At 41.3% G+C, this 26,788-nt stretch overlaps 1 protein-coding gene across 1 annotated transcript in view; it reads left to right on the top strand.

The window, feature by feature from the left end:
- The window catches only part of PCSK2 (proprotein convertase subtilisin/kexin type 2), a 114,501-nt gene that overhangs the window by 31,392 nt on the left and 56,321 nt on the right, over positions 1-26,788 (top strand). The window contains exon 3 of the mRNA XM_030021976.2: positions 25,310-25,423. Coding sequence (XP_029877836.1) covers positions 25,310-25,423 — 114 coding nt within the window. The remainder of the gene's footprint in view (positions 1-25,309; positions 25,424-26,788) is intronic.

Here is a 26,788-nt window from a genome sequence, read left to right as displayed (position 1 = left end):
CTTTTTAGTCCCTGATACCTGACGGCTGGCTGGTATCTTCGGTATCTTGTGCCATCAGGTGTTAAGTGGTCGTAATTTGCCTTCTGGTGGTTGTTGGGATGAAGGCCGAAGTTTTCCTCAGCTGTTCTTTAGGTGGCTCAAGTCCCATTCATGCTCTGTAAACGTCTCTCTACATATGCTAATCATCGGTACTCATGGTCTTAGATAAGTGAAGAATATCCCTACCTCCACATGCGATTTCATGAACAAAGTTAACCCGTTCATTACAATCCCCCCTTTTCTATTTTATCCTGATTTTGTTCATTAAATCGATCTAATACTTCTTTTGTCCGCCCGAGGATAGGATTAATTCCTTTATCCTTTATTTGTTTATATTGTTTTCGTAACAGCATTAAGTGTGCAGCTTCTAAGCGCCCTTTAACAATAGCGATCAACTTATTAAAAATGCATGGCCCAAAAGTCAAAAATAAGATCAACAAGATAAGGGGTCCTGTAATAGTTGACAATAGGGTGGTTAACCAGGGTGAATAATTAAACATAGACTCATACCAGCTCTGTTGTGCTTCCCTGTCTTTTTTCCCGTTTTTCTAACCTCTCCCGTAGCTTGGCCATTGTATCTTTAACTACTCCAGTATGGTCAACATATACACAACACTCTTCCCGTAGGGCTGCACATAACTCCCCCTGCTGCATGAACATTAGGTCTAAGCCCTGTCTGTTTTGTAATACTACTTCTGATAAAGACCTAACAGACTCAGACTGTTCTAGGGCTGTCATGGCTTTTTCTATCCTAGCCAAATCCTCGTCGACTGCTATTCTTAAGGATTGAAATTTTTGATTTTGTTGTACGAGGGAGGTTATTCCTGTACCAGCTCCAGCAGCTCCGACTGCTGTGAGGGTTGTTACCGTGAGGGCTGTCAAGGGCTCACTTTTTTGTATGTGATGGGCCTGAGTAGTTTGATAGTCATAAACAAAATCTTCGGGATGGTAAATAAGCTTAGGTATTACAGTTACTTGTATACAATATTTAGTTATCCAATTAAAAACCTTTAGGGATATACAAGGTGTAAGCCCAGTTTGGGAACAAATCCACTTAGTATTATCTGTAGGAATTAACCACTCAGCTGTTATTTCTCTTGATTTGTGAATTGTGTTACACAGGTGTCGTTTGTCTTTTGGGACATTCCCTATACATCTTCCTTTTCTTGATACTTGGGACTTTGTTATCCCTTGTTTACGTCCAGATTCCTTATTCTATAAGCACTGAGCTGGGTTTGTTCCGTTGGACTTTTTAAATCTACTGTCTACCCCAATAGCTTCATAAAACGGTGGTCGAATGTCGTAACACAACCAACAATGCTTAGTTATATTAGGGTGGGTGGCATTCAGTACCTGATAACTGGCTTGGAGCATATCCCACAATGGATTGATTCTTGTTGATACGCCCGAGATATTGTTTTCAGTGATGTCTATATTAGGGAGGATAGTAGCAGTCTGTACAATACTGTTACTATCATCTTCCTCTGTTAGGACTGAATTTGGTCCTACACCAGAGGGTTCATTTGGCACCAGCTCTTTCCTTATCGTAATTATTCCCCCTTAATCTGCGCCTGGTTTTCAAAGTCTGACTCCCCATGTTCCCTCGGTTAACCAAGCAGGATCTTTCGGGTTGGTTGCATTAATATAAATATATGGGCAATTTCCACTCTATAGTCCTGTTTGGCTTCCATCCCAACCATGTGAAGCAGGTGTACATCCATGAGGCCCCCACCTTACAGATAGGAATTTATCTGTACCTCACCTAGGAATCCAATCAGAAGCTATAGTTTTGCAACCCCAATAAGCACAATAGTAAGAGTCGGGATGGTTGCAATACCCCTTTCCAGGGTTAGAACTGGGACAAAACTAAAAGCCTAAGTTATGTAGACATGGGTTCCTGGGTATGATCTGACATAAGGATTGATTAAAGCTTGGGACCCCGGCAGCAATTACTTGCTGTAGTATTTTTTGATCCTCCCACCTATAGAGCGTCCATTTGTAAGGTTGGTGGGGGTTCCCTTTGCCTTGGGTTGTCTCTATTAGCATTAGTAACAGTCCTATCATTCAAGTGCTTAATCTCAAGTTTGAGAAAAGTGGTGTCCCTTTACCCTTGCGACAGGTATTCCGAGGGTGCTGATAATCATTTTGATTTTTGTTTTCATCCCTGGTGAGAGATGGGAGACTTTGGGGAAGCTCTGAGGATGTTTTATTTGGGAGTAATAAGTCAAGAGGCTCCGTGAGCCTTCTCTGGAGGTAGTTCATCAACCTTAATCCCCACAGCAGTACGTCTCTGCCCTCTTCTCTGCCTACTCTGTTGCTTAGAGCAGCGAGGTGTACCATCTTCTCGGCAGCAGTCGTATTCTTCAGGGGAACCTCCTTTATATTTACTTTGCTTTGACTTATATGCGTCCCAGTTTGTATCTTTCACTTCCCAAGCTCCCCACCCCACTCTGACTACTGTTCGTCTGCGGGATACTTGTACTATTTCAGCCTTCGTTGGGCATAACGCATTTACATAAAGACAACACCTCTCAGGGTTTATGTCTTTAGCAAAAATATCCCACCATTCTTTGGAGTCTTTTATAATTTTTCCAGTTGATATTCCCATACATAATGCTTGCTCAATTAATTCCTGTTCGTAATTATAACATTCGTGGCAAATGTCACTAGGGGAATACCCATAAGAGCAATGTGTCCACCACTTTTCTCTACAAAGTTTACACCTGTAACATATAAAGATAACATATACAGTGAGGATTTTTACAAAAGACAGTCTCACTCCTCCACTTTTCTTCGGAACTTGATTTTCAAGCTGTCAGGGTCTTTGGTCGCCTCTCAATGAGAACTCCAAATTGGTCCTTTGATCCTGCTTGCATGAGTCCATCCTCGTTCTGCAGTTCGGACAGCAGTTTCTGTGGTAAGTAAAACAAGAAAGGGCCCCTCCCACCTAGGAGTGAGAGAGGATTCTTTCCAGGCTCTTATTAAAACCATATTACCTGGCTTCACTGAATTTCAGGGGTTGTTCTTCTTTGGTGTCCCTTAACATGTACCACAGTTATTCGCTTGGGCTCTCTTATTGCTTGTCCTGACTTCCTTTTCCCTGTTATTACTCGAGATGACCCATCAGCGAATAACTTTTCTCCCTCTCCCAATTCTACTTCTTCCAGATCTAGCCTAATTTTTGTTTGTTCTTCAATAGTCTGAAGGCAATTATGTGTTAATTTTTCTTCAGGACTCCCATACAAAAATTGCTCCAGATTTTGCAAGTTCATTGTTCCGATCTCCAATTTAGGGGAATGGATTAGGATCCCCTTATATTTTAAAAGCTTAACATCGGTGATCCATTTTTCAGCTTTTTGTTGGAGATCCCCTCGATTATAAGGGGAGAACACCCTTAATTCACTTCTAAACGTTATCTTATTTGCTTCTTCCACTATCAGGGCTACAGCAACAACTGCTTGTAAACAGGTGGGCCACCCTCTACTGACGGGGTCTAATAATTTGGAAATGTACCCCACGGGTCTCTTTTTTCCTGTCCACTCCTGGGTCAAAACCCCGTATGCTGTCCCCTCCTCAGTGGACACAAATAAATAAAAGGGTCTTTTCACATCAGGCAGACTCAAGACAGGGGCGTTAACTAGATCGGCCTTGAGACCCTCTAATCTCTCTTCATCCTCTGGGGTCCATTTAAGCAACCCATCCATAGTTAACTTTTGATACAAAAATCGTGTTTTCGCACTAAAGTTTTCAATCCACTGCCTACAATACCCAAATAGTCCCAACAATTGTCTAATCTGTCGTTTACTCCTCGGGGCTTTCAGTGATAAAATTCCATTTACTCGTTCGGGGTCCAACTTCTTAGTCCCCTTGCTTATCCAGTGTCCTAAATATTTCACCTCCTTTTCCACAAACTGTAGTTTTGGCCGTGATACCTTGAGGCCTTAAAGGCCCAAGAAATTTAACAACCGTATGCTTTCTTTTCGGACTGTTTCTTGATTTTCTCCTGCTAACAATAAGTCATCTACATACTGTATTAGTACAACTCCATCCTGCAGTTGGTATTCCTGTAGAACCCGTTCTAGGGCTTGTCCAAATAAGTTTGGGGATTCTGTAAACCCCTGGGGGAGTACAGTCCACCTTAACTGCTGTCTCCTATGAGTGTCTGGGTCTTCCCACTCGAAGGCAAAATAATCTCTACATTCCTCCTTTAGAGGGCATGACCAGAATGCATCCTTAAGATCTATTATGCTATACCATTGGTTCTCGGGTCCCAATTGACTCAGCAGGGTGTGTGGGTTTGTCACTACCGGGAACCGGCTGACAGTCCATTGATTTCCCTTAGGTCATGCACCAACCGATAGCTACCATCGGATTTTTTTTTACTGGTAAAATCGGGGTATTAAAAGGGGACATGCAGGGTTCGAGTACCCCCCTTTCCCAATAGTCTTTTAATCTCAGGTTTTAGTCCCCTTCTCCCTTCATTAGATAAGGGATATTGTTTAACTCTCACTGGAATCTCGGGGTTCTTAATAACCACCTCAAATGGTTCAATCAAGCCATTCCATTGGGGTATCATCTTTTTCCTGTGAGTCGGATCCTGATTATTCCAGTTTGGCCGATTTAAGGGCTATTTTTGATCCGTCGCCGGGCCAGCCTGATGTTGTTGGTCCCACAGTCTCATCCCAGCCCCCCTAATCTTGTCCCTTTCTTCTACGGTAAATAATATGCCCAGGATAGACTGTAATTAATCCCACGTGTACAAATTCAGTCCCAAGAATTGATCCAACCTTTCGGCTACCCCCAGGGGATCATCTAACAGATTCCCCATTTCCTTCTTAAATTTTCTTACATCCCCTGTATTAAGGGGGACTGCCACATACCCCGTTCCCGGTCCCCCCTGTTCATCCTCACCAGGCACCAACATTTCCCGAAGAAGGAACAATCTTTTCTTTCTTCGTATTATTTTATTACGTGCAGACCTTCTGGGAGGGGGTGCCGGGGCTGAGGAATTAGGTTCCGAATCTGACCCCCCCTGGGCCTGGGCTATTTCCTGGCCTTGGAGTGGGTCCTGAGGAGGAGGGGTCTGAGGGGCATAGGGAGGGGGCCAAAGGGGGTCCTCATCATCTTTTCAAGGTTTATCTGGTCTGTTTTCTCTTAAGGCAAAGAGGAATGACATTTCCCAGGATTGGGAAATCCATAAGGCAGCATATTCACTTTCCTCTGGGCTGGCTGGTGGTCTCTTATTGTTTACCCATATATTTAATTGTTGACACACCCAATCCTCAGAGGACCCGAACACAGGCGAGAGTATATGAGGATTGTTGAGAGGTTTTCCACCCCAAATCTCAATACAATAACTAATCATCTTTTTCCTTAGACCTATCCTTTCTCCTTGGTGAACTGTCTCAATATCTTAACATCAGGCTTAGGGGACTGTCCGGGGGTATGTCTGGTAACTTATTTCCCTTCCCCATCCCCATGGGTCCAGAGGGCTTGCTTTTCCTCTGTCCCATCTTCCGAGGTGCCCTTATCCACACACACACTCACTTCCCCTCGGCCGTGACTCGCTCCCTCGCGGGCTACGAGAACTGCACTACTGGAGGGTCCGCACTCACGTGATCTCAGAGAGACCTCTCACACAATCGCACCTCGGGATAACCACCCCAACCAAACGGCTCACGCTTTATATACTCACCCGCTCCCGGGGTCTTCGTTTGGTCTTCGTGCACAAAATTTAAGGGGTCCTGCAGGTTCTTTTGCTCAGTTATCATAATTTAGAGGGGTTCGTGGGTCCAGGGTATGGCGGCGGCACCTCTTCAAGACGGGGCTATCCGGGGATAGGGCGCCTCCCCGCTTGCAAGGGTCCGCACCAAAGAACCTGGATCCGAGTCACGGCACCAAGTTTGTTATAGACGCTCGTGACAAATTGGAGGAGCCAATTTGTATTAAATAAAAGATCGAATTTATTAGCAAGCGATAAAAGAGCAAAACAGCGCTGGGCGGCCGGGGAGACAGTGCTCCGCCACAAGCTCGCACCCAAACAGGGGAAGAGCCTCTTTATTTATACAGTCTTTTTAGTCCCTGATACCTGATGGCTGGCTGGTATCTTCGGTATCTTGTGCCATCAGGTGTTAAGTGGTCGTAATTTGCCTTCTGGTGGTTGTTGGGATGAAGGCCGAAGTTTTCCTCAGCTGTTCTTTAGGTGGCTCAAGTCCCATTCATGCTCTGTAAACGTCTCTCTACATATGCTAATCATCGGTACTCATGGTCTTAGATAAGTGAAGAATATCCCTACCTCCACATGCGATTTCATGAACAAAGTTAACCCGTTCATTACAGTCAGTATTACACTTTTGCTTATGTGAAGTGATAGCTGAATGGCCGCATTTCTGTGAAGATACAGCTTTATGTTTTATACTGATAGCCATCTACTGTGTGAGTGCTGAAAAGAAATGTGCTCTTATTATGTGTACAGATTTAGTATTTCATAAATGTAAATAGTCCATCTCCATTCATTTTATCTTTATTGATTCCAAGCATTATTCTTTCATACAGAGGAATACACGGTAAGGGATCCATGAGCCTTGCAAAGGTGAAGTCTTCACAGAAGAACCAGAATTGCCAGATCTAATTATTATTTTTATACTCCTGGTCTCACAGCAGTATCACTAAGCTAATTACTGCTGGGCTCTAGGTTATGTAACACTGCAGTCCTATGTTCAACACAATAGCTGGTTCTCTTCTTCCTCACCATGTCTGCACACTCTCTCCTGTTCCTTTTCTTTGGAGGAAGTCCAGATGCATTGGTTGTATCCTCATCAAGAACCTGAAAAATAAAATAAGCTACTGGGGTGAGGAGATGCCCTGTATTTTGTCTTGGAGTCTGAGCCTGAGTGATTGATTACATTTGTTCCCATCTAACTTGGCTTTGTCATTTGGCAAATATGATAAACTCAATACTGACCCCGTCTTCTGTGTTAGGCTGCTGATTTCCCTGGCGCTTAGCCAGCCTTCCCCTACAGAGCTACTGCATCACTTTTGTCCAACCTGTGGTTCCACCAAAGCCAGCACTATTGTGCCTGGAGGCATTTTCACCTGGCGAAACAAGGGGCTCAAGGAGCTGGCAGCTCCAGCTGGCAGCTGCTATCCCAGCTCCTCTGCTCTTTGGAAAAGCCGTGTTCTAGTCAGTATCTGCACAGTGTCTTAAAAATGCGAGATACCTTTTATAAACCTTACAGGTACCATTATAACTGCTGTTTTTTCTAACTCGGAACAAACTGAAATCTTCTTGTAATAGCCTGCCTCACACATTTTATGGATCTGATACCATGGGGCAACAAGCAATCTCTGGCAGAGTTTGGACAAAAATGCTGGTCCTCTTAGGCCAGGAGATACTGCCATAATTGAACAGTGCTTGCTTTATTTTCTTTTCTCAGCTGTGATGCTCTCCTGGGAAAATATTCATTGGAATCCATTTTGTTTGTTTTGGAACACGAGCTTTTCTTGGAATAATTCCCTTGATAGCTATAGGAAGAGGATTTCTGTTTGGACTATTTATTTTCTGAAAAGAGGAAGGGAAACCTACATGTTAAACTTTTATTTCCTTGTTTCCAGATCTAACCTTATTCATATCTCATAAATCTCAGGCGTCCTTCCCCAAGTTGTGCAGGGCATGTTATAAGAAAAGCTTATGAAAATTTTTCCGTCAGACAATCAACTAACTAAAATGATTATTTTCCTAAAGAAAAAAATGATTTTTAAGACTTCAACTAATGTTATTTTTGATAGTGCAATCACAAAGTAACATAAACAGAATTGACATTTTCATATTTGAAATACGGAATCAGGGCAAAAATATTTTATTGCACCAAATTATTTAGCAAAAAATAAGTTTAATTTTGTTTCAGTGTTCCTTGTTGGAACCTTCGTAAGATTTTGTTTCATGATTGTTTCTGACTGTTTTCTTCAGTTTCATTATTTCTTTCCAAATGAACATCCTATTTCCAGAGATCCATAGGTCTGACTCCGGTTTCCACAATGTGAAAAGCACATTTCATGCCAGGAAAAATAGCTAGTGGGAGATAACCTCTGAAACAAGGATCTGATTATCAGCCAGGACTACAGCCTTCTCTGCTCATAGAAATGGGTAACTTGCTGCTCACTTCACTGCTCTTAATTAATTGAATCTAAATGGGTAAGAACAAACTTAAAGGTAGCAGTGCCACTGTGAGGGCTAGAGCTTCTCACAGCTGTGTAAACCTCTTGCTCTCTGATGCCAGTTAACTCTAGCAAACTTCCACTGGGTCTTTGATATCCATAGCCGTTTTGAAAAATTGAAGCACAGGGGCTTGGCACGAGCTTAACTGTTTCTGTTGCTAATTCAATGAGCAATGACAATTTGCTGAACATCTGCATCAAAAGTTTTTTTAGTCCTGTTTGGATGTTAGTCTAGGAAGCCATTGTTATGCAAAACTGCCTGAAGAGTTTATCACAAACAAATCCAGGGGAGCTCAACTCACCTCGCCTTTTCTAAAACGTCTAAAGAGATTGAGATTTCCCTCAGTCAGAGCATACTTAGTGGCTTCTTAAACCCTGTTCTGAGGAGGTAATGGGAGCTGAGTGATGCAGTCCTCCAAAGGAGGAAGCATTTTTTACTCATAGGCTATAATTCACTGAAAACCAAAAAAACCCCAGTAGTTAACTCGAGATGTACAGAAGATGAGGTATGAATAATTTTTTTTTTTTTACTTCCAGGAAGCCATTTGGAGAAAAACCTGGAAAAGGGGATGTAAATCGTTGGGTTTGGTTAATTATCTCTAAGGAAGAAAACTTTTTCTGCAGTGAGCAACTTGTCATAGCAAAAAAATGTTTTTGTTTATTTCAGAGTTGCCATATGTAGTCTCAGTAGAATTTGGAGTTTAATTATGAAATGTTTTCACTTTCATGTGTCAGTGAGGTTTGGAAGAAAGTTTGAGTTTATGAAAGAAATGCAAATTCCAGATTGAGATTGGAAGGTATGAAAAAGGACATTGCTTTTAGGAGTATGAGTCAAACTGATGTCTGCTGGTGCCTTGCCATTCACTGTGGAATACTGAACATTTTTGCATAGAGAAAGGACGTATTTCTGTGAAAACAGCTGTTTACCTGAGAATGTTGTTTGTCAGAAAAATCTACCCATTGTGGTTTTCTTATTAGCACTGTACTTGAGAAGTGTGTGCAAGGTGAATTGCCTACCTGACTTGCAAACGTTGAATAATTCAGTGTAAGCTAGAAAGTCAAATAAATCTTCCCAGATACTTTCTGTCTGCCTACAAAATAGACGACAGTGAGAAAGGGACTGCTTTGGTGATTTAATACTTGCGGATCTCCCACTGAAACGGCTGTCTGTCCGTCTGAAATAATTCGTGGTCTTTTACAGTATTTAATGAAATAATCTTTAGCTACAGGATTCAAAGCATGTTTCAAATATGGATTATGCCCATTTCACAAATGCTGGAAATTAATTGAGGGGGGCTTTAAATTTTCCAAAAGGCTGTACAGCGAAGCAGAGCAAAAGTAGGAGTAGATTCCAGATGCCTGATCTACTGTTCTGGAAGTGGAAAAAAAAAAAAAAAAGGTTGGATTACAGCCATTTGTGGTCTTTACAGCACCTGGGCAATAAGAAAACTGAGACGAGAACAGTGGGGAAAAAATAAAAACCAAGAGATTAGCGCAGATCCTCTGAAGCCCAAAAGACTTAGACAAAGGGCAGTAACCTTAAACTGTAATTACTGTTGTCATTTAGTGTTTCCACATGCATGATCTGGAGGCTCAGGGGAAATTACTGTCCTAGAGGCTATCTAAGCATAAAATAATAATGGAATTGTATGGAGGCATTTGTCCCTGGGTATAATCCAGTACTAGCAGTCCTGCCTCTGCTCCTGTCCTTGCTTCCCCGTGGCTCATTCCGGCTTTTCCCAGGACGGCAGCAGCAGATGGAGAAAACACATTTACCTCTCTAGCATTAATAGAGATTTGAGTGAGGGGTCTTCGTGCTCAGGAGACTGTAACCTAAGTAACATTTTTTCATTTACTGTTTCATTCTTTGCTGTCCAGTAAGCAAATAATTTTTTTGCAAAAACTATGCACAAGTAATTTAACTGAATATGTTGCAGTTTATGTACGTAAAATATACAGATGCAGCTTTTCCCAGAAGGTAAAATCCAATACCCCCCTGCCTTGGCATTTTCAGATAGAAAGAAGCAGCAAGTCAGGGAATTGTGTGGTTTTGTGCTACTTTAGACCTACTTTAAACTGTGCTACTGACCCCAAATGCATGTTCATCAGCTGGGGAAGGTATGGTTTCTCAGAGATATATCAGTGATTTCTTAGCAATTAGGATTGTGTAGGTGTCACATGGTTTTTATTATAATATTTGCTCATGGAAATTCGAGCTCTCTTGGGTCTCTGCAGGTAGGAAGCTGACATTTAGCTCCTTTCATTTCTGCCCCAACTGCCAGGAGCATCAGTAGAACACCAGGACAAGGCACCTTCTTAGCTCTGATCCTAAACTGCAGCACTGCCTCCAGGCTGAGGTGCTGTCATCTTTGAGTGCATTACCCTCAGATGGAGATGTGGAATGAAACTATAAATAGGTTTTTTTCCCCTTTGTGAGGTGATTTGAAACCTCTTTTAATATGTTTTGCCTGATTGAAACAGCAGCTATCTACCCACACTGACTAGAGGAACTAGTGATTTTTGATGACAGACATGATGAATGATTTCCTTGAGATTTATGTGGGTTTTTGTCAGGTCCTGAGTTAAATTGAGAGGGGACATATGAGGGGGGAATAGGAGAGAACTTTTCTCTGTTCCTCCTCTATTTTTGTTGTGAAGGTTGACAAGAGGAAAGGGATTTTTTTTCTTTTCAGCCATGTTTTCCATAAGGACCTTGGATAAGCTTTTACTGGACAGCACAGTAGCTTTCCAGGACTATGTTTTTGTTACAGATCTGAAGGAAAAACAAACAAAATAACTATTTGCTTCCTTTGTCCCTGACCAAACCATGACCTCAGTTACACACTCATGTAATGTACAAGGAGCTTGTGCTTTCTTCCTCTCTAAACATTTCCTGCTTTGTGAGTTATGATAAAGGGAAGAAAAAAATCGCCTGGACAGTTTTCATCACCTGTAGGCACCTGTGGAGGAAGAGGGTACCTGGCTTAAATAGGAGGGAGGAGAAGCATGTGAAGGAGCAACACATGCCTCAGGTGGGATCACACTGGGATTTTTGCAGTATTTCTGTGCAGTTGGTCAGAAGTGCTTATGCTGACCCCTCCACAAGCTCCAAGATAGAAATGCTGGAGACGAGCCACCTACGAGCCACCACTTACAAGGTGCACCAGCAGTGCACCTACACTAAGAGTTCTCCAGGTCATGTCCATGTGGCATTGCTGCTTGAGGAGCCTGAACATACTAATTCACAAGGCTCTGCATGCTGCTCCGGCTTCATAGTATGCACCTCCTCTGGGCATCCCTGCTTACTCATTCCCCCTCAGTATCTCAGCATCTTTTCCTCACCAGTGGTGTGCATATTCTGATTTGGTTACTTCTTTGGAAACCGGCATTCTCCCTGGAACCAAATAATAATAATTTGTCCTCGCAAGTTCAGCCCAGCAAGTTTGAACTTGAGTTCAGCCAGGGGGAGGCTTTTAACCGTTTTTCTGCTCACAGGGATGGTGTTAAACACAAAAGAGAGAGATTTCTCCAATTTGCAGCAATGAAAATCTGAAGTAATTTCACTGAAATTAATGGAGTGAGTCTGTATTTACCCTTGGGCAAGAGGAGGTGGAACCTGGGTCTTTGCAATTCTGGAGAATTGAATCTCAGCCAAGAAGCTGATACCAAATGTACAGTTGTTCCACTGTGGTGGTTTCACCTGATGTTTTTCTCGGTGGTGTTCCTGAGTTTAGGTGTTCCTGCCTCCTCTGTCCTCACTGTTTGTTCCTCTGATACCATTCTCACTTTCTTTGTTGCAGGGATAGCTGGTGTTGGCATAGGGAATATGACTGCATTTAAAAAACTTACTCTAAGCTAGAGCATTTCCCTGATCTCATTTGCAGTTCAGTCCAGGGTGGCATGTGGCGAGATGAAACAAGAGGGAATAACTAAGGTGGGTTGGCCCTTCCTGAAAGGGAAGCGAGGAATGATGAGGGGCCCTACCCAGTAGAGAGGATGGTAATTTTCAATCCTTTTCAGGGACCTCGGGGTTTTTTTTTTCAATTTTTTGTTCAGGTTTCCCCATTTTGCAGATACTGTTGTTGCCCTCAGTCTCATAAAATGTCATTTTGAGCCAAGACTTTGGCAGTTTCATCCCTTATATAATTCTGCTGTACCTTTGACAGCGCTTCATTGTTCATCATTTTCCTTTCGTGATGGTCATTCATAGGTATAGCACACCTTGCTCTTAAAGGAAAGGCCCAGAACAAAGAACATCTCCTCTGATGTCATTGTGTTGTCAACGGCTTGCCAAGTCCATAATTCTGTCATTTAGTACTGGATGTTTTACGCTTCTTCAGATTGCAGTGGCGCAAGACACATGGGACTTCATATCCCAATGTAGGCATCTATTCAAACTACCATATAGTCAATCCTCCATCTGTAGTAGTTTATTTCCCCAGATGTCCCTTTTGTTACTCTGTGAAATACTGGTAGTCTCAAGCCACTTCTTCAGTGCTTGCCGTAACACAGGTTAATGCTGGCTTTTTGGAAATATGAAGAGCCCCTAAATGTGCGTGCAGCAGGCACTGTTAGTATTAACCAGAGATTCATTACTTTTCATACCAAAGAAATGTAATTTCACAAGGGAAGCTTTTCTGTTAAATGTTTATTCTGTGGAAACCATAACATGAATTGGATCTCAAAGTTTGGACACAAAGAGCGATTTCCATAGAATTTGCATGCATCATTTTTGATTGCCTGCTGTGTGAAGCCTGAGCAAATGATTTTTTTCCATGATTTGCTAAACATTTGTCTCAATGGAAATAAACTAGGAAGAGCAAGAAATATATAAATGAGGACAGCGGTTTACAGGAGTGTGTCGAAATCTTCGGTGATAAGCAAAAGCATATTTAGGGTTTAGTCTTTCTCGTTCCCTTGGGCTACAGCCTCCTTTCAATGAATGTGAATAGAGAGGTCCCTATTAATATTAATGCAAGTTATGTATGTGCACTGGGAGGAAAATATATGCCAAAGTCTAATTATTTTATGCTAATAACTGAACTGAAAAGATACTCCCTCGTTCCTGGCCAAAAAAACCAGCAATAGTTCAAAGAATTTGCAGCAGGATGATCATTTTATCACTTCATGTAAACCAGCCTGTGCTCTGACCCAGTGGGGACAAGGGAAAATTCTGGCACCAAAATCCCTCTCAGTCCACGTGCAACTCCAATTAATAATGAGTTTTGTAGTCTTTGGGGGCCACTTTTCATTGCTTTAGGCAGTGGATAGAGGGGCTTGTTACAAATTGGAACCAGTTGGATATCCTGGTCCCTTGAAATCAAGGCAGAAACCCCTTTGTTTCTAAGATTTTTGAAAATAATTTTAATTGTGCAGATGTGCTTTGGAGAGAGGCTTGGTCAACAGCCAGTAGGACAGGCTGCTGGAGAACATGGGCAGGGATGTAAAAAGCCTGTCTGCTAAGGGGGTTGTTGAGAAAACCCGTGAAGAATATTCTGACCACACTTCTATACCTTCTGCCCTGTTTCCGTGACAAGCTTGGGATAAACTCTGAGCGTATTAATACTTGCCTCAGTTTCACAGGTTTTTCCTTCCCTGTTAATTCTCTGTGTGTTCTGTTATGCTGGGGCCGGCCCTGTGCCCCAGCAGGGTGTGTCTTCCCTGCTTTGTTGACCCCACTACTGCTCTGTGTTAGGTCTCCTGCCTACAGTCTCATGCTAGATGTGATCCCTTTGCCAAATTGCTCATGTCCTGTTGACTTTCTTGTCAAGAAAAGAGCTGTAGACTTTGCCTGGGGGAACGTGGGTTCAATATGCTTCTCAAGCCGGGCACTAGGCAGTTCATGAATTCAGGGGCAGAAGGGTGGTCTTCTGCCACTTGATGGCAGCCAGATTCCGGGATGAGGTGGAAAAAGTGCCCTGATGTAGATATCTATCTGCCTTGGCCGTGCTCTCTGCCACAGTGCTGGGCACCAGCGAGCTTTGCAGGCTCCAAGGCAGTAACTGGAGGAGAACATTTGAATATTAAAAGAAAGGATTCTGATGTACAGCATGTCTTGACAAGAATCAAAGTCAACGTATCAAGTTAAAAACTCATCTGGGTAAAGGCCAGAACAATAGGACATCGGCTGTTTCTTTCCTTTTTGCAAACCAATCTCTTATTTTCCTGCTTTTCCTACCTTTCCTCTTGATAAGAAATTGTTCTCTAGAAACGGTTCTGTTTTGATGCTTCCTCTGTGGCAGATGGCCTGTCTCTGGCAGCCATACGCTGCTAACTCAATGCTGTACAGCAGTGATACATAAACCTCTGCTGATTTTATTAATGTGCTTTGTGATGGGGATCCATAAACCTCTGAATCTTAAGAGCTGAAGAAGCACAATTGCAACCTTTACAGTATACAGCCCAATCGATACAAATTGTCAGTTGCTTCCTACTGGGCTGGGGAAGGCATGTATGGGAGCAAGCTCCATTGTCTTTTCTGTCCAGTGTATTTATGGTAATAGAATAAAGAAGTAGCTGTGCTTTAAACAACTACTCTGCTGTTGGGTGCATGAGCAGATACGTGAATGTGAACAGCAGCGTAATTGTGGTTTTCCTTCTGTCATAGGATTGGCTTCTGTTTTGTGTCTGGCTTCCAGTTATGAAATTTCCTGAGAGAAGACATTGTACAGCCCATGTAATTCCCACCAGGCAGCACTTTAGAAAGATCAGTGGTTTGCAATTCTATCTCTCATCTCCACTGAGATAGCAACAGAGCTCTGAAGAGTTAAAAATGGTCAAGAAAGGCTCACTAATACATCGCTACTGCTCATGCAAACCCTGAAGTTTAAGTATTAGAGGTTTGAAATATTAGAATAAGCGTAGACTTTTTGGCAGTTGTTGCTGTATCACTCAAGGCAGGCAGCTTTGTAAAAGCAGGCTTTGGTTTTTATTAAAGCTAAATGGGCCTTCTGCAGATGTCATTACCACCTGGCTGGGGAGGTGTTGACAGCAGTGGGCAGTAATCAGTGCTGGCAACCTGCCTGCATGGTGCAGTGGGGACCTGAGTCAGAACAGAGACCGCAGGAGATGCCGCAAGAAGAGTAAGTAGCCATTTGTGATGGCCTCTCCTGTCTGCACAGAGGTGCTCCCTTCCACATTAACAGAAAGAGATGCCTCTTCAGGAGGTATTGTCCCCAAATTCAAACAGCTTCATTTGCTCATGGAGCAGAAGAAATAGGGAAAGGAAAAATTGTTTTGAACAATGACAGTGCAGAATAGGTTACAAAAGAGAAGGATTGTATTCTGTAGGGCACTCACAGGGCTGCAGCCAGGAAGAAGAAATCAAAAGGCACCTGTGCCCTTTCTGAACCCAGGTTTGGGAAAGCCTGGATTCTACATGATGGAGCCAACCTTTTCTTCACTGTCACCCCATGAGTCCAGGTTTTGAGGACCCACAGCTAGTTTTAAGTAACTGTTTTAATTCAGACTTTCTTAAATGAATTTAAATCAAATTGATTTTCAGCTTGGACAATGGCACTGATGTTACTCTGCCTTCCTTCCCTCCTAGTGCCATGATACCATTTTTATTCTGGGAAGTTGCTCTTCAGCTGAGATTCTGGAAAAACTTTTGTATGAGAATTTTTCACTGCCACTGGATCCAGTGGGCTCCATCTGCTTGGAAGGGCCATAAACAGCAGAGGAAGCTGAAGTAAACTTTTACTCTAAGCCCCACTGCATGAGAGAGGAACCTCAAACAGCTCCCACCGCTGTTACCGTGACTGAACACTGTCACTGGGCTTGGGGGCAGCTATATAAAAATGCTTGTTTTTTAGACTTAGAAGCTGTTTAGAGAAGGAGTACACAAGGAAAGCAAAATAAATCACCTAAAGGATGGGGCAACATGCAGTTCTTCAATGAGTGTGACATTATGGCATATTTGCAGTTAACGTGGGAAGGGGATAATCTGTGCCAGTAATTCCATGAGAGAAAATGCGAATTGTATTTTTCCAAGCAGATGTCTCAAGGCAAATGATGAGCTATTAGATGAAATCTGAGTGGGAAGAAGGCTGTGGAGGATGAAGTGGAAGTATGACAAGTTATAGCACAGGTCAGAAGCCAGCTTTTAAGTGCAGAATCACTTTGGAGACTCAGGGTTTATTTTCAGCTTGTGTTGCAGAGTTACTTTAAGATCTCATCCTCTGCTGATTCAGTTTCCCTAAATGATGATGCAGACTTACACAGGCGTATTGCAAGGCTCTTCCAGTCTGCATGTATGCAGTACACTTGAATGTAATATCTGTAAAGCAAATTGGCATATTCAGAAAGGAAATGCATGAAGTTAGAGGTAAAGCTGCTACAAATGATGCTTTATGACTGGAAATGTGTTTGGACATTAGCACAAATATTCACATTTACAAGAATTCTCTTCTGCGTCAGGGTGGGTCAAGGGTGTCAGTTGAGTCTTCCCATACTAACCAAACTGAACATGTTTTTCTCCAAGTGATATTTTCTCGCAGTCCACACTTATCTGGAGACTTGCTGCATGAAATAAATTAACTTAAAATCAACAGACTTAGAGGAATCTTTAGCCTATGAGCACTTCCCTTCTCTTGGGATGTATCAGATATTCATCGCTTGTGTGGAAGCAGCAACCGTACAGATGGAATCTTTAAGAAGGAGGTTATATAAAGGTGGACTCCGTAGTACCTCTCTCCTTGTAGGACCAGTGAGCTATTGTGAAGCAGGAGGAAAGTCCTTTGCTGGAAGACTGCCCAGGAATATAAGAAATGGTCCAAGGTTATAAATGAACAAATGATGACAAAGAGGGAATTATTAAATTAGAAGATTCAGCATCGTGTGAGCACCTTTCTTCTTTGTACTGCATAGATAATATCAAAAAGCTAGTCTCAATGCCAAAAGGTTTGCAATCTTAAAGATGAACTGGGCCAGATTCCTGTTTAAACTAAAACCCTTTTATACCACAGAGAAGCTGCAAATATAACGTAGACCCACTTTGGGTATCACCTCAGAGGTTGATGGTGGCCTTTGTAATGAATGAAAATCACTCCATGAAAAGACTTCTACTGTTGAGGAAGAATGAAATGGTGGGGTTATTTTTTTCAAGCATGATGTTTTAAGAAAGGTATACCTGCAGTGCTTGGCAAGGGGATGTAAGAGAAGGGAAAACTGTGAGTTGTAGCAACTAATTTTGCAGCTAAGAAGGGAGGATCTGCAGTCGATAGTGCCCTACATGCATGGGGCCCAATTTTCTTTTCTGTCACCAGGCATGCTGTTGTTTACACCTGTGCTGAGAGGTGGTTATACTGATTGGGAGAGGCTGATCATTTCTGTGGCCCAATGTAACTGGTGAGATAGTGAAGTGCAAAATTTACCTGCAAGCTGCTGATAAAGTGTCCCTGTGCTTTGCAGTCTCTCCAGATCCACTGGAGAGACTAATGCATGCAGTTACAGCCCATCTCTGGGGAATTTCTTTCTTACAGAGATGTTTGATTTTGTAACTGAAGTGACTGTCCTACTGTCTTGTGATAAGACATTGTTTGAAATATAAATTATTTTGACTTTTCTGTCGTTATATACCATAAAGTGTAATGTCAGCTTCTCCGTGTAGAATAAGAAGCAGTTTTTCATTCCTTTGGAAACTTCTTAAGATTTCAGAAATGCTCCTGCTCTCTTTTTGGCTTGTCTAAGCAGTGAAAAAATTGGAAATAAGAACGGAGTTCCTAGAATAGCCAGCACCTGTGATAGTGTAGATCCTGATATGGCCCTCGTGCCAAACTGAGGAGAGAGCAGAGGTGTGAAGCAGTTTGCTTGTTCTTGAGGCAGTGCACTGCATATCAAGAGATCCAGGGCTTTTTCTCTGTCTCAGTCTTTCCCCTTAATAAATTCTATCCTAGAGCAAAAAAACTTTGTCAAAGAGGGCATGATCCTATGGAAATTTCTGTTTTACCAAATGGGCATTTTCCATTGCAGACCATTCATACTCAGCATTCATTTTACATTGCAGCCTAAACAACTCACTTGCATTTCAAAGTGGAAGCTAGAGGAGCGCTATTGATTGCTTAGCTGAGCAGGTTGAATATGATCTGCAGCCTCCTCTTACACATTGATTCCTTGTCTCTTTACTCACTGCTTCCTGAATGTCACTGAACTGTGAGAGGTCTGCTAAATGGACAAAAATATTGATTTCTTTTCCCCTTCTTTTATTTTTGAAAGCTCCTTATTTACCAAGCACTGAACTAGTATCAGGAAAACAAAAGGTCACAAAATAAGGCAGATGCAAGTCAGTTCTTGCATTTTTTATTTATTTATTTTTTTTTAAATATGAACTTGGTTGAAACACGAGTTCTTTAAATTGTGTTTCCATCAAGAAAGGTTAATTGCCTGGCTGGAACCTTTGAGTGCAGGCTGTTCACCTTCATATTTTGCTATTGTCTGATTGATGCTGAATTTCTGGGGCAGTTTCCTAAATGGCCATACCTCTGGTGTTATGATTTTCCGTGATTTTTGCAGAGAAGTTAGTGAGCAGCCCCAACTATGCTGGGATTTGCTGTGCAAGGCAATCAGTAACATGCTTTTGTCAGAGTTTAATGGTGTAGTATTTTGTCCCTGTTTTGTTCTACTGGGAGCGTGACACTTGGCAATACCGTGTCCAGAGAGAGGGGGAAAAAAGTTCAAAGAGCACAAGCTGGAGTCAAGTAAAACTGACAAGACATCCCAAGAGGGATGGCTGGGGACAGCATAAGCGTCCAGAGGCTTTAGTATTTGCTGATGGTCTATATAAACTTAGAAGTGTTTGGGCAGGCAAATGGAGCTGGTTAGAGAAAGTGGAAACCTAGAACTGGTCCAGAACATCTAAGTAAGTGTAACAAGTGAAAAAAGCAGCAGGTCCTTGATATCTAATGACGCTGTTTCAACTAGTAACAAAACAAAAAAGTAACAGCAAGGTAGACGGGTGGCTAAGAACAATGAAAAATGGACATATTTGACAGTGAATGTGAATTCTAGAAATCAAAGCAATTCTCATGCTGTCTATGCTTGTCATTATGAAAATAGCCATTTAAAATATATAAAACAAGCGTGATAAAAGTATTTTGATGGAAAGAGATGCATTTTTACTTTCATGGAATCTTTCAAATTGAAAAAAAAATTCTTCCTCTGTCCTTTGCTTAGAAATGGCAGGGAAGATTGTGTTGATAAGCTTTAAAGTTTCAAAGGACTTGTGCTTTAACAGCTGCTACGTCTTTGCTGTAGTGACTCTAACTGTACCTACCGAGGAGTGGCAAGATAGCTTGGAGAAAGGGTCCCTGTACAGAAAACTCCCCAGAGATTAGTGGATACAGGTAGAAGAGGCACTTGGAGACTGTTATGAATAATCCACCAGAGACAGCTATGGTAAGCAAGAGGGACTCATTGCTATGTATGGAGAGAGCCATGCAAACCTTTGAAAGTTATTAGCTTGCTTGAGAGGAGCAGTTGTCATTTGATTAATAAATATTGGATGGTCAGTGACACTCACAGGCCCCCTGACATCCCTGCTTATTCATTCTGGGCCTTGAAACAGGCTCAGAAAGTTTGAAATCAAGCAGATGAATCCAGCTATGTCAAGCCAAAAGGCATCAGTTTTCTGCATTGCTGTGGCTGGATGGAGTCTAGCAGCCTGTCGTGGTTTAACCCCAGCCAGCAGCTAAGCACCACACAGCCACTCACTTGCTCGCTCCCCCCACAGTGGGATGGGGGAGACAATCAGAAGGGTAAAAGTGAGAAAACTTGTGGGTTGAGATAAAGACAGTTTAATAGGTAAAGCAAAAGCCGCACGTGCAAGCAAAGCAAAACAAAACAAAACAAGGAATTCATTCACTACTTTCCATCAGCAGGCAGGTGTTTAGCCATCTCCAGGAAAGCAGGGCTCCATCACGCTTAACAGTTACTTGGGAAGACAAACACTGTATCTCTGAACGTCTCCCCCTTCCTCCTTCTTCCCCCAGCTTTCTATACTGAGCATGACATCATATGGTCTGGAATATCCCTTTGGTCAGTTGGGGTCAACTGTCCCAGCTGTGTCCCGTCCCAATTTCTTGTGCACCCCCAGCCTCCTCACTGGTGGGGTGGGGTGAGAAGCAGAAAAGGCCTTGGCTCTGTGTAAGCGCTGCTCAGCAATAACAAAAACATCTTGACATTATCAACACTGCTTTCAGCACAAATCCAAAACACAGCCCCATACTAGCTGCTATGAAGAAAATTAACTCTATCCCAGCCAAAACCAGCATACAGCCTCACCACCCTAGGTTATTGGTTCAATAGCAGAAATGAGCTGTCCCCATTGCCGTTTAAAAGTGATTCAGTTTTGGTTCATCTGACTTTAGTTATGGTTCGAGTAGGTCTATACTTTCTTTTTGCTAGTGAGGAGGGTCAGCATTATTCATTTTATCTTGTAGTGGAGAGTCACACAAAACTTGGTTACTTTGGGCCTTTAACAGAAATGCAGAAGAATGTGAGATGGGTGTTCCTCTCTGACATCTTCGGAGCTTACCAGCAAGCAGCTGTGGGACAATACAGGTGATGAGCATGTACTCTGTGAATGGGATCAGTGTTTCCCTGATAGACATATCTCTTTTATGTTACATGGATGGAGTGATAGTAAAATTAAATGTCTTTGTGTTTACTTAGAGCGAAATCAGAGGTGAAAAAGACACACTCGCTCATTAACTCTGTACAGGGTTTAAGAGCAGATGGATAAGACCCCAAAAAGCTGCTATAGGTGCATGATATCCCATTCTCATTACTTTTTAAAGAGAGTTAGGTGTGCAGATCAGTCTGGCGCACTTGAACTTTTCTGCCTCCATCTTTTGGTGCCACCATGTTTCTTTGGATATCAGAAATTAATGATAGCAACACTTAGGACAGCTTTCCACTAGCTGAAGGTGGTTTATTTGACAATGCCTTTGTGCGTCTGGACACTGTTCCAAACCACCTTTATGGGAGACTGATCTTCAGTACAATTCATAGGGCCTAAATCCAACCACCAGCCTGACTTCTTCAAAAATACAGGCTATCAGTTTATAACTTCTTACTTCACCTTGAGGAACAGACCTGTGTTGACCCTGAGGCTTTAGAGAAAAAAGAACCACTATTTCCTTTGGTTGATCATCTTACTGCAGTGTTGTTTTTTTTTAAAAAAGTCATGCCTACTAGATTTTATCAGAGGGACTGCCTGTTTTCCTCTGGAATTTGGCCTGAATTATCCTGTTCTGAAGTTCTTGATTCTTGAGATTGGGGTTGTGTGTACTGTTCCACTTTTGTGCACCCGCTGGTATAATTTAGTAAATCTGTCATTTATGCTCAGTATAACAGAGTCATTTAACTGCAGGAGCTCACCAGTACAATTAACCCTGTTCTGTCAAAACGAGGAGCTGATTATCTTGGCATTCACAGGAGCATAGAGCACAGTTAGAGTGCTGCCATTTCTGGCCCTCCCGGAGCAGTATTGCAGTCAATTGATTATTTTGTTAATTTGTTCTGCATCAGTATCCTGCTGGTTTATTATCATCCAAGTGACTTTATGCACCATGCATAAGTACAAGTATATTAAAAATCAATACTTGAACCTTTATTCCTCGTAAAGATCTTATCATCCATGGGCTAACTTCTTTGATGCATGACCTTCATTCTGATTACAACACTGCTAGTACCTTTTACATGATTTAGTCGCATGCTAATAAAGTAGGTGCTCAGATTTTGTTCTTTACTTAATCCTGTATCCTAACAAAAAAGGAATAAGTGAATTAAGAATGAAATAAACAAAAGGCTGTTATTGCTGATAAATAAGCCTAATTTTGAGACAGTAAACTTCATGCTATTTTAGTAAGAAAATCTTGTTCCTTCACTATGTTCTAATAAGTATCATGCTTCACAGGCTTGAATCACTTAGAGATGCTATTATCAGAAGCCCGAGTCTTATGAATGCTGTTTTTCCTGCTTCAGTTAGAGAAACAAGTATTTAAAAGATGGCATGAGGTTGCATTGTGCATTGGATTGAGGGCTGGATTCCAGGTCTGAACTTGACATAAGTACATGGGATTATGGCTGTTATAAGATCAGAATATTTTCCAATGATTTTCTAGCGTTGCACATGCAGAGATGTTCTCTCGTGTATGTGTTTTTGAAACATATTACTTGTGACACAATTCTTCATGCATTTGTGTTACTGATGTCACAGGGAGGCCTGCTCTTCTTTAAGAAGAAAACCATAAGATAGAAGTAGAATCATATGCGGTCCCTCTTCTGATCTAGACTAGATATGAAAGCACAAGTTCCCAGCTCTGGAAAAACACCATTTTTCTAATGTAGATACCCAGTTGGCCAGAAGACTAGGATTCTCCCAAATCAGCTGTCTGCAGCCCTAAATGGGCAGTTCTCCACTCAAATAATTGGATTTGCATCATCCCTTTCCAAGTTTGTTCTATTGGGGATTTTTTTCTGGAATATATGAATGTTATCTGATCTTGGGATCATTGCTTTCTAGACACATTTTCTTCAGGAGAAAGGCAAGTTCTTACCTCGCACTGGCTAAGATCCATATACAAGGCAACTGAATGAGGCGATTTGTAGCTTATGTAAGTGAGGAGCTACCAAGGCCTTACCCAAGCCTTTCACCTCATTTCATGACAGAAATGCCTAATCTTTTCTGTATGCAATTGTATGAGTTACCATCATTTGCAAATGTGAGGAAACCCCCCCCCCTTGTTTCTGTAGTGAAAAAGAGGCCTTGGAATTTCTGAGACTAAACATCCACTGATGTAACAACAACCTGTATGCCTTTTGTCCATGTGAAATACCCAGAAAACAGCCTACAGAGTGGTTTTAGTTCAGAGAAGGTTATACCTCCTTGAGGGGTATATTTCCTTGTCTCAGGAAATTATAATGTAATGCAATATAATAGGAAAAATAAATTATGTGTTCCATTGTGAAGATGGAACAAATCAGACAAATGAGATGATCCTGAAGATCACCAGCCTGTGCTATTTCTGCGAATTGCTTCCCCACTTCCTCCAGGTTGTCTTAAAGAAAAGCCAGGGCTCCTCAGCATTGCTTTTTAATTAGTAGAAATCCTTTTGTACTAAATCCTAATTCAGTGCCTTAATGCAGCAGGTCCTGCAGAGCCTGCAAGCTTGCGTGGGAGCACAAATACATGAAATCTTTTTCTCTGGCATCCCTCTAAGTGACGCTTGGCTTCTGTTCATAATTATTTTCTGTGGTGACAGCTTGGGGTTTGCAGTCGCAAGCAGAGAGGCAGGGGTGGTAACAGAGGAAGACATAATGACAAGTGATTGCTCTGTTGTCTCCATGGCATCACTGAGCCTTATCTTAGAGCTATCAAACAGTGTGCTTATACCTTTCTTTACTCTGTACAGGTACCTCGGGCCACTAAGTATACCTAGTATGGGTCCTACTTAATCACTGTCCTCTTTCCAGCTTATTTGGTATTAGGTTTTTTCTTTCTTTTCAATCTCCTCTGCTTTTAATGAACCTGCACAAGTAACGGAAACACACGTATAAATGAAAGCACCTACCAATTCAATATTTTATCATTTAGTACCTTTAGTTAAGGAGTTAGAATTCATACAAGTAAATTTTTAGAAACATTTGATGCTGCCTTTTCAGGGTACGTTGCCCCATCCTGCTCACTATGAATTGGTATTAGGTTTTCAGGGTTATAATGAAGCAATATAGCTGTGAGGAAAATAGCTTTTAGCCTCCATCAGTTAGATCCCAGTTTTATCTCAGCCTTAGGCACCTCACTGAGCACTGTCTTTTGAGGCTCCTGCTTTAATTAATGGAGACAGAAGGACACCTCCAAGAATGACTCAACTAACCTAAGATCTGATTTAGCCTTTGGATGAATTTCTCCTCTGTTGATTTTGACTGACTTTATATGAGGTACTGCAACACAGTGGTGTAACTCCTATATATATTTTTTTAATTAAATGCTGGAACTCTTCATGCTATCTTGGTTCCAGGTGTTAGGCTAAAGAGTACAAAAAGAGTATGCCAAACTTGACAGCACTTCTGCGAGGTCTGGGAATATGTTAGCACATATTATGGCTCCAATTACAACCATTCAGTGGTCTCCTTTAGGAGTGCTCTTTTACATGGGTACAAATAAGACGATTATGGTCTGACATTTGTAATTCCTGCCTCCAAAGATATTTGTGTGTCTAACTTTTCTTATTTTCTACAGTGCTTACTTAAATGCTGTTGTGGATTTGCTGTTTATAAAGAAAAGGATCTGTAAAGAGTATGGCTACTTGTGTTTCATAACCAGTATTTTCATATGTTACACTTTAGCCAGTGTGGTCAGTTTAGTGGCTTCTTTGCCATTTAGTTTTTCTTGCTGGTGTATTTATTTACCACTTTTTTATTGCAATGATAATCCTTGAAAGTAGATCGCTTTACAAGACGTGTTTTCGAGACCCTCAGGAATATGATGAAAGCGCACAACGCCAGATTTTTTTCTCCCAGCAAATATTTTTAGCAGGAAAGGCTATCTAATACTCTGAAAATGCTCTGGAGAAAAATCTGAAAAAGTAAAAGAGTGGTTGAGACCTGCATCCTCATTTTATCAAATGCCTGCAGCTTGGAACAGTGACATACTGGGAATCAAATAGTTTTAGCTTCCAATAAGAACAGTGTTTTGATTTTGGTGGCAATGAAGAAGTATGGCCATAACCATGATAATAATGATGCTGGAGTAGGGGCTCTTTCTTATGCAGATTGTTGGGTGTCTAAAACATGTTCAAGCTGTAGCTTTCCTCCAGATAGGACGCTTCTGGGTGTCTCTCCCCCATGTAACCATTGTATTAGTCCTGGAGCTCTCTACCTCTTTGCAAATTTTCGTTGAAATCAGTCACCGGTTTAAAAGTTGCAAATGAGTGACACAGACACAAGTAGAGTGATTTCATAATCCCTACCTCTCATGAAAACAAGGCTAAAAAAATCTTTGTATATGTGATTAACAATGTTGAACTAAAGATGTAAAAATTAACCCTTCCAGGTAAGGAAAGCTGTGCAACAGGAAGGCTTCAGTAGAAGGAAGCGAGGATATAGAGAAATCAATGATATTGACATCAACATGAATGATCCTTTATTTACAAAGCAATGGTACCTGGTAAGTTTTGAAAGAAAATCACAGTAATCATAAATAAATAACTGACATTCAAGCTATTCTGTGCTGTTGCAATGTTTTGCAAGAGTTCTTTCCAAATATGTCACAAGAACTTGGGAATGGATCCAAGGCTCGGTCCTGTTGTTTTTAACTGTACTTCTTTTGTGCTGGGAAGACCCAGCACATTTCAAGAGCTAAATTTCATTTCAGTCAACGGAAAGATCCTTAGAAGGCTTGAAAGAGAACTGTATTGGTATCCTGTGGGCATTCCTGGTGTGCTGATGTGACCCCTAAAACTGCATATGAATCATGTCTTTGAGCTGTTGCCAGGTAAAATATTGTTATAGAATTATAACAAAAAGTTCTAGTGTATTGGCTAGGAAAAGTTGAGGTTTTTCTTTTCTTATGGAAATTTGAATATTAATTGATTTTCTTCTGTCAAAAGCAGAACAGCTGAAAACTGATGAATTTTGGCTTAAGCTAATGTCAAAAGAAATTAATATTTTGCTAAATCATTTCATTTTTAATGTGTCATATTTTATAGGGTGAAGTCTTTAGTCATAAAAGAAAAACTAAATTTTTACATTGAAGTAGCCAAAATGGTATTTTTCTATTTAAAAGGTTGATAAAGTAATTTTGGTCAGTTTTAATGTTGCAACCTATTTTTGATGAAATACTTAGTAACTGCAGTAACTGCAGTACTGCCTTGTTAACTTAAGAAGGGTCTTTTTGCTTAAGAATAGTGTTTCTTATTCTCTTTCCTTTTAATCCATTTCTTATGTTTTATAAATCCATCCAATATGGCTGGTTTTTTTTCTTAAGAGTTTTCAGATGAATGAGGGCACATTAGCATGTATAGGACTTCATCCTTGATGAGATGGTAAACTAAAGAGTGGATTAATTCACTTCTTTCTGGTACTTCAATTAAAATGTTGCAGTGACAAAAATAACAAAATTTTTATGAAGCTATAGATTTTTCAGATTTTAAAGTACACTAAAATGTGTTTTAAAATGAGATGTGTCTGACACAAAATTGAAAATGTTTGCATCTGGAACAGCAAAAGCCATATTATTTTTCCTATGGAACTTGAAAAATTTGCAAATGAGGTTAGTGAACATAAGTAATGCCTGAAGATACAGGGGATTGCCTGTACTGCAGAACCATAGAATCACACGCACACACAAGGTTGGAAAGGACCCTTGAAGTTCATCTAGTGAACTTTCCTGCTTAAAGAAGGGCTAACTCAGTTATCAAAGAAATTGTTTCTGGTACTAAACCCAGTGGTCATGAGTTTCAGTAGATCCCTGCTTTCAAGAAAAAAGCATTTCCTGCTCACAAAAAAGTCCTCCGTAAAATCCATTGGTGTA

This window comes from Aquila chrysaetos, chromosome 8, assembly GCF_900496995.4.
Source record: "Aquila chrysaetos chrysaetos chromosome 8, bAquChr1.4, whole genome shotgun sequence".
Lineage (NCBI taxonomy): Eukaryota > Metazoa > Chordata > Aves > Accipitriformes > Accipitridae > Aquila > Aquila chrysaetos.
The sequence above is the reverse complement of the archived record's forward strand: the minus strand, read 5'-3'. Positions and strand labels throughout refer to the sequence as shown.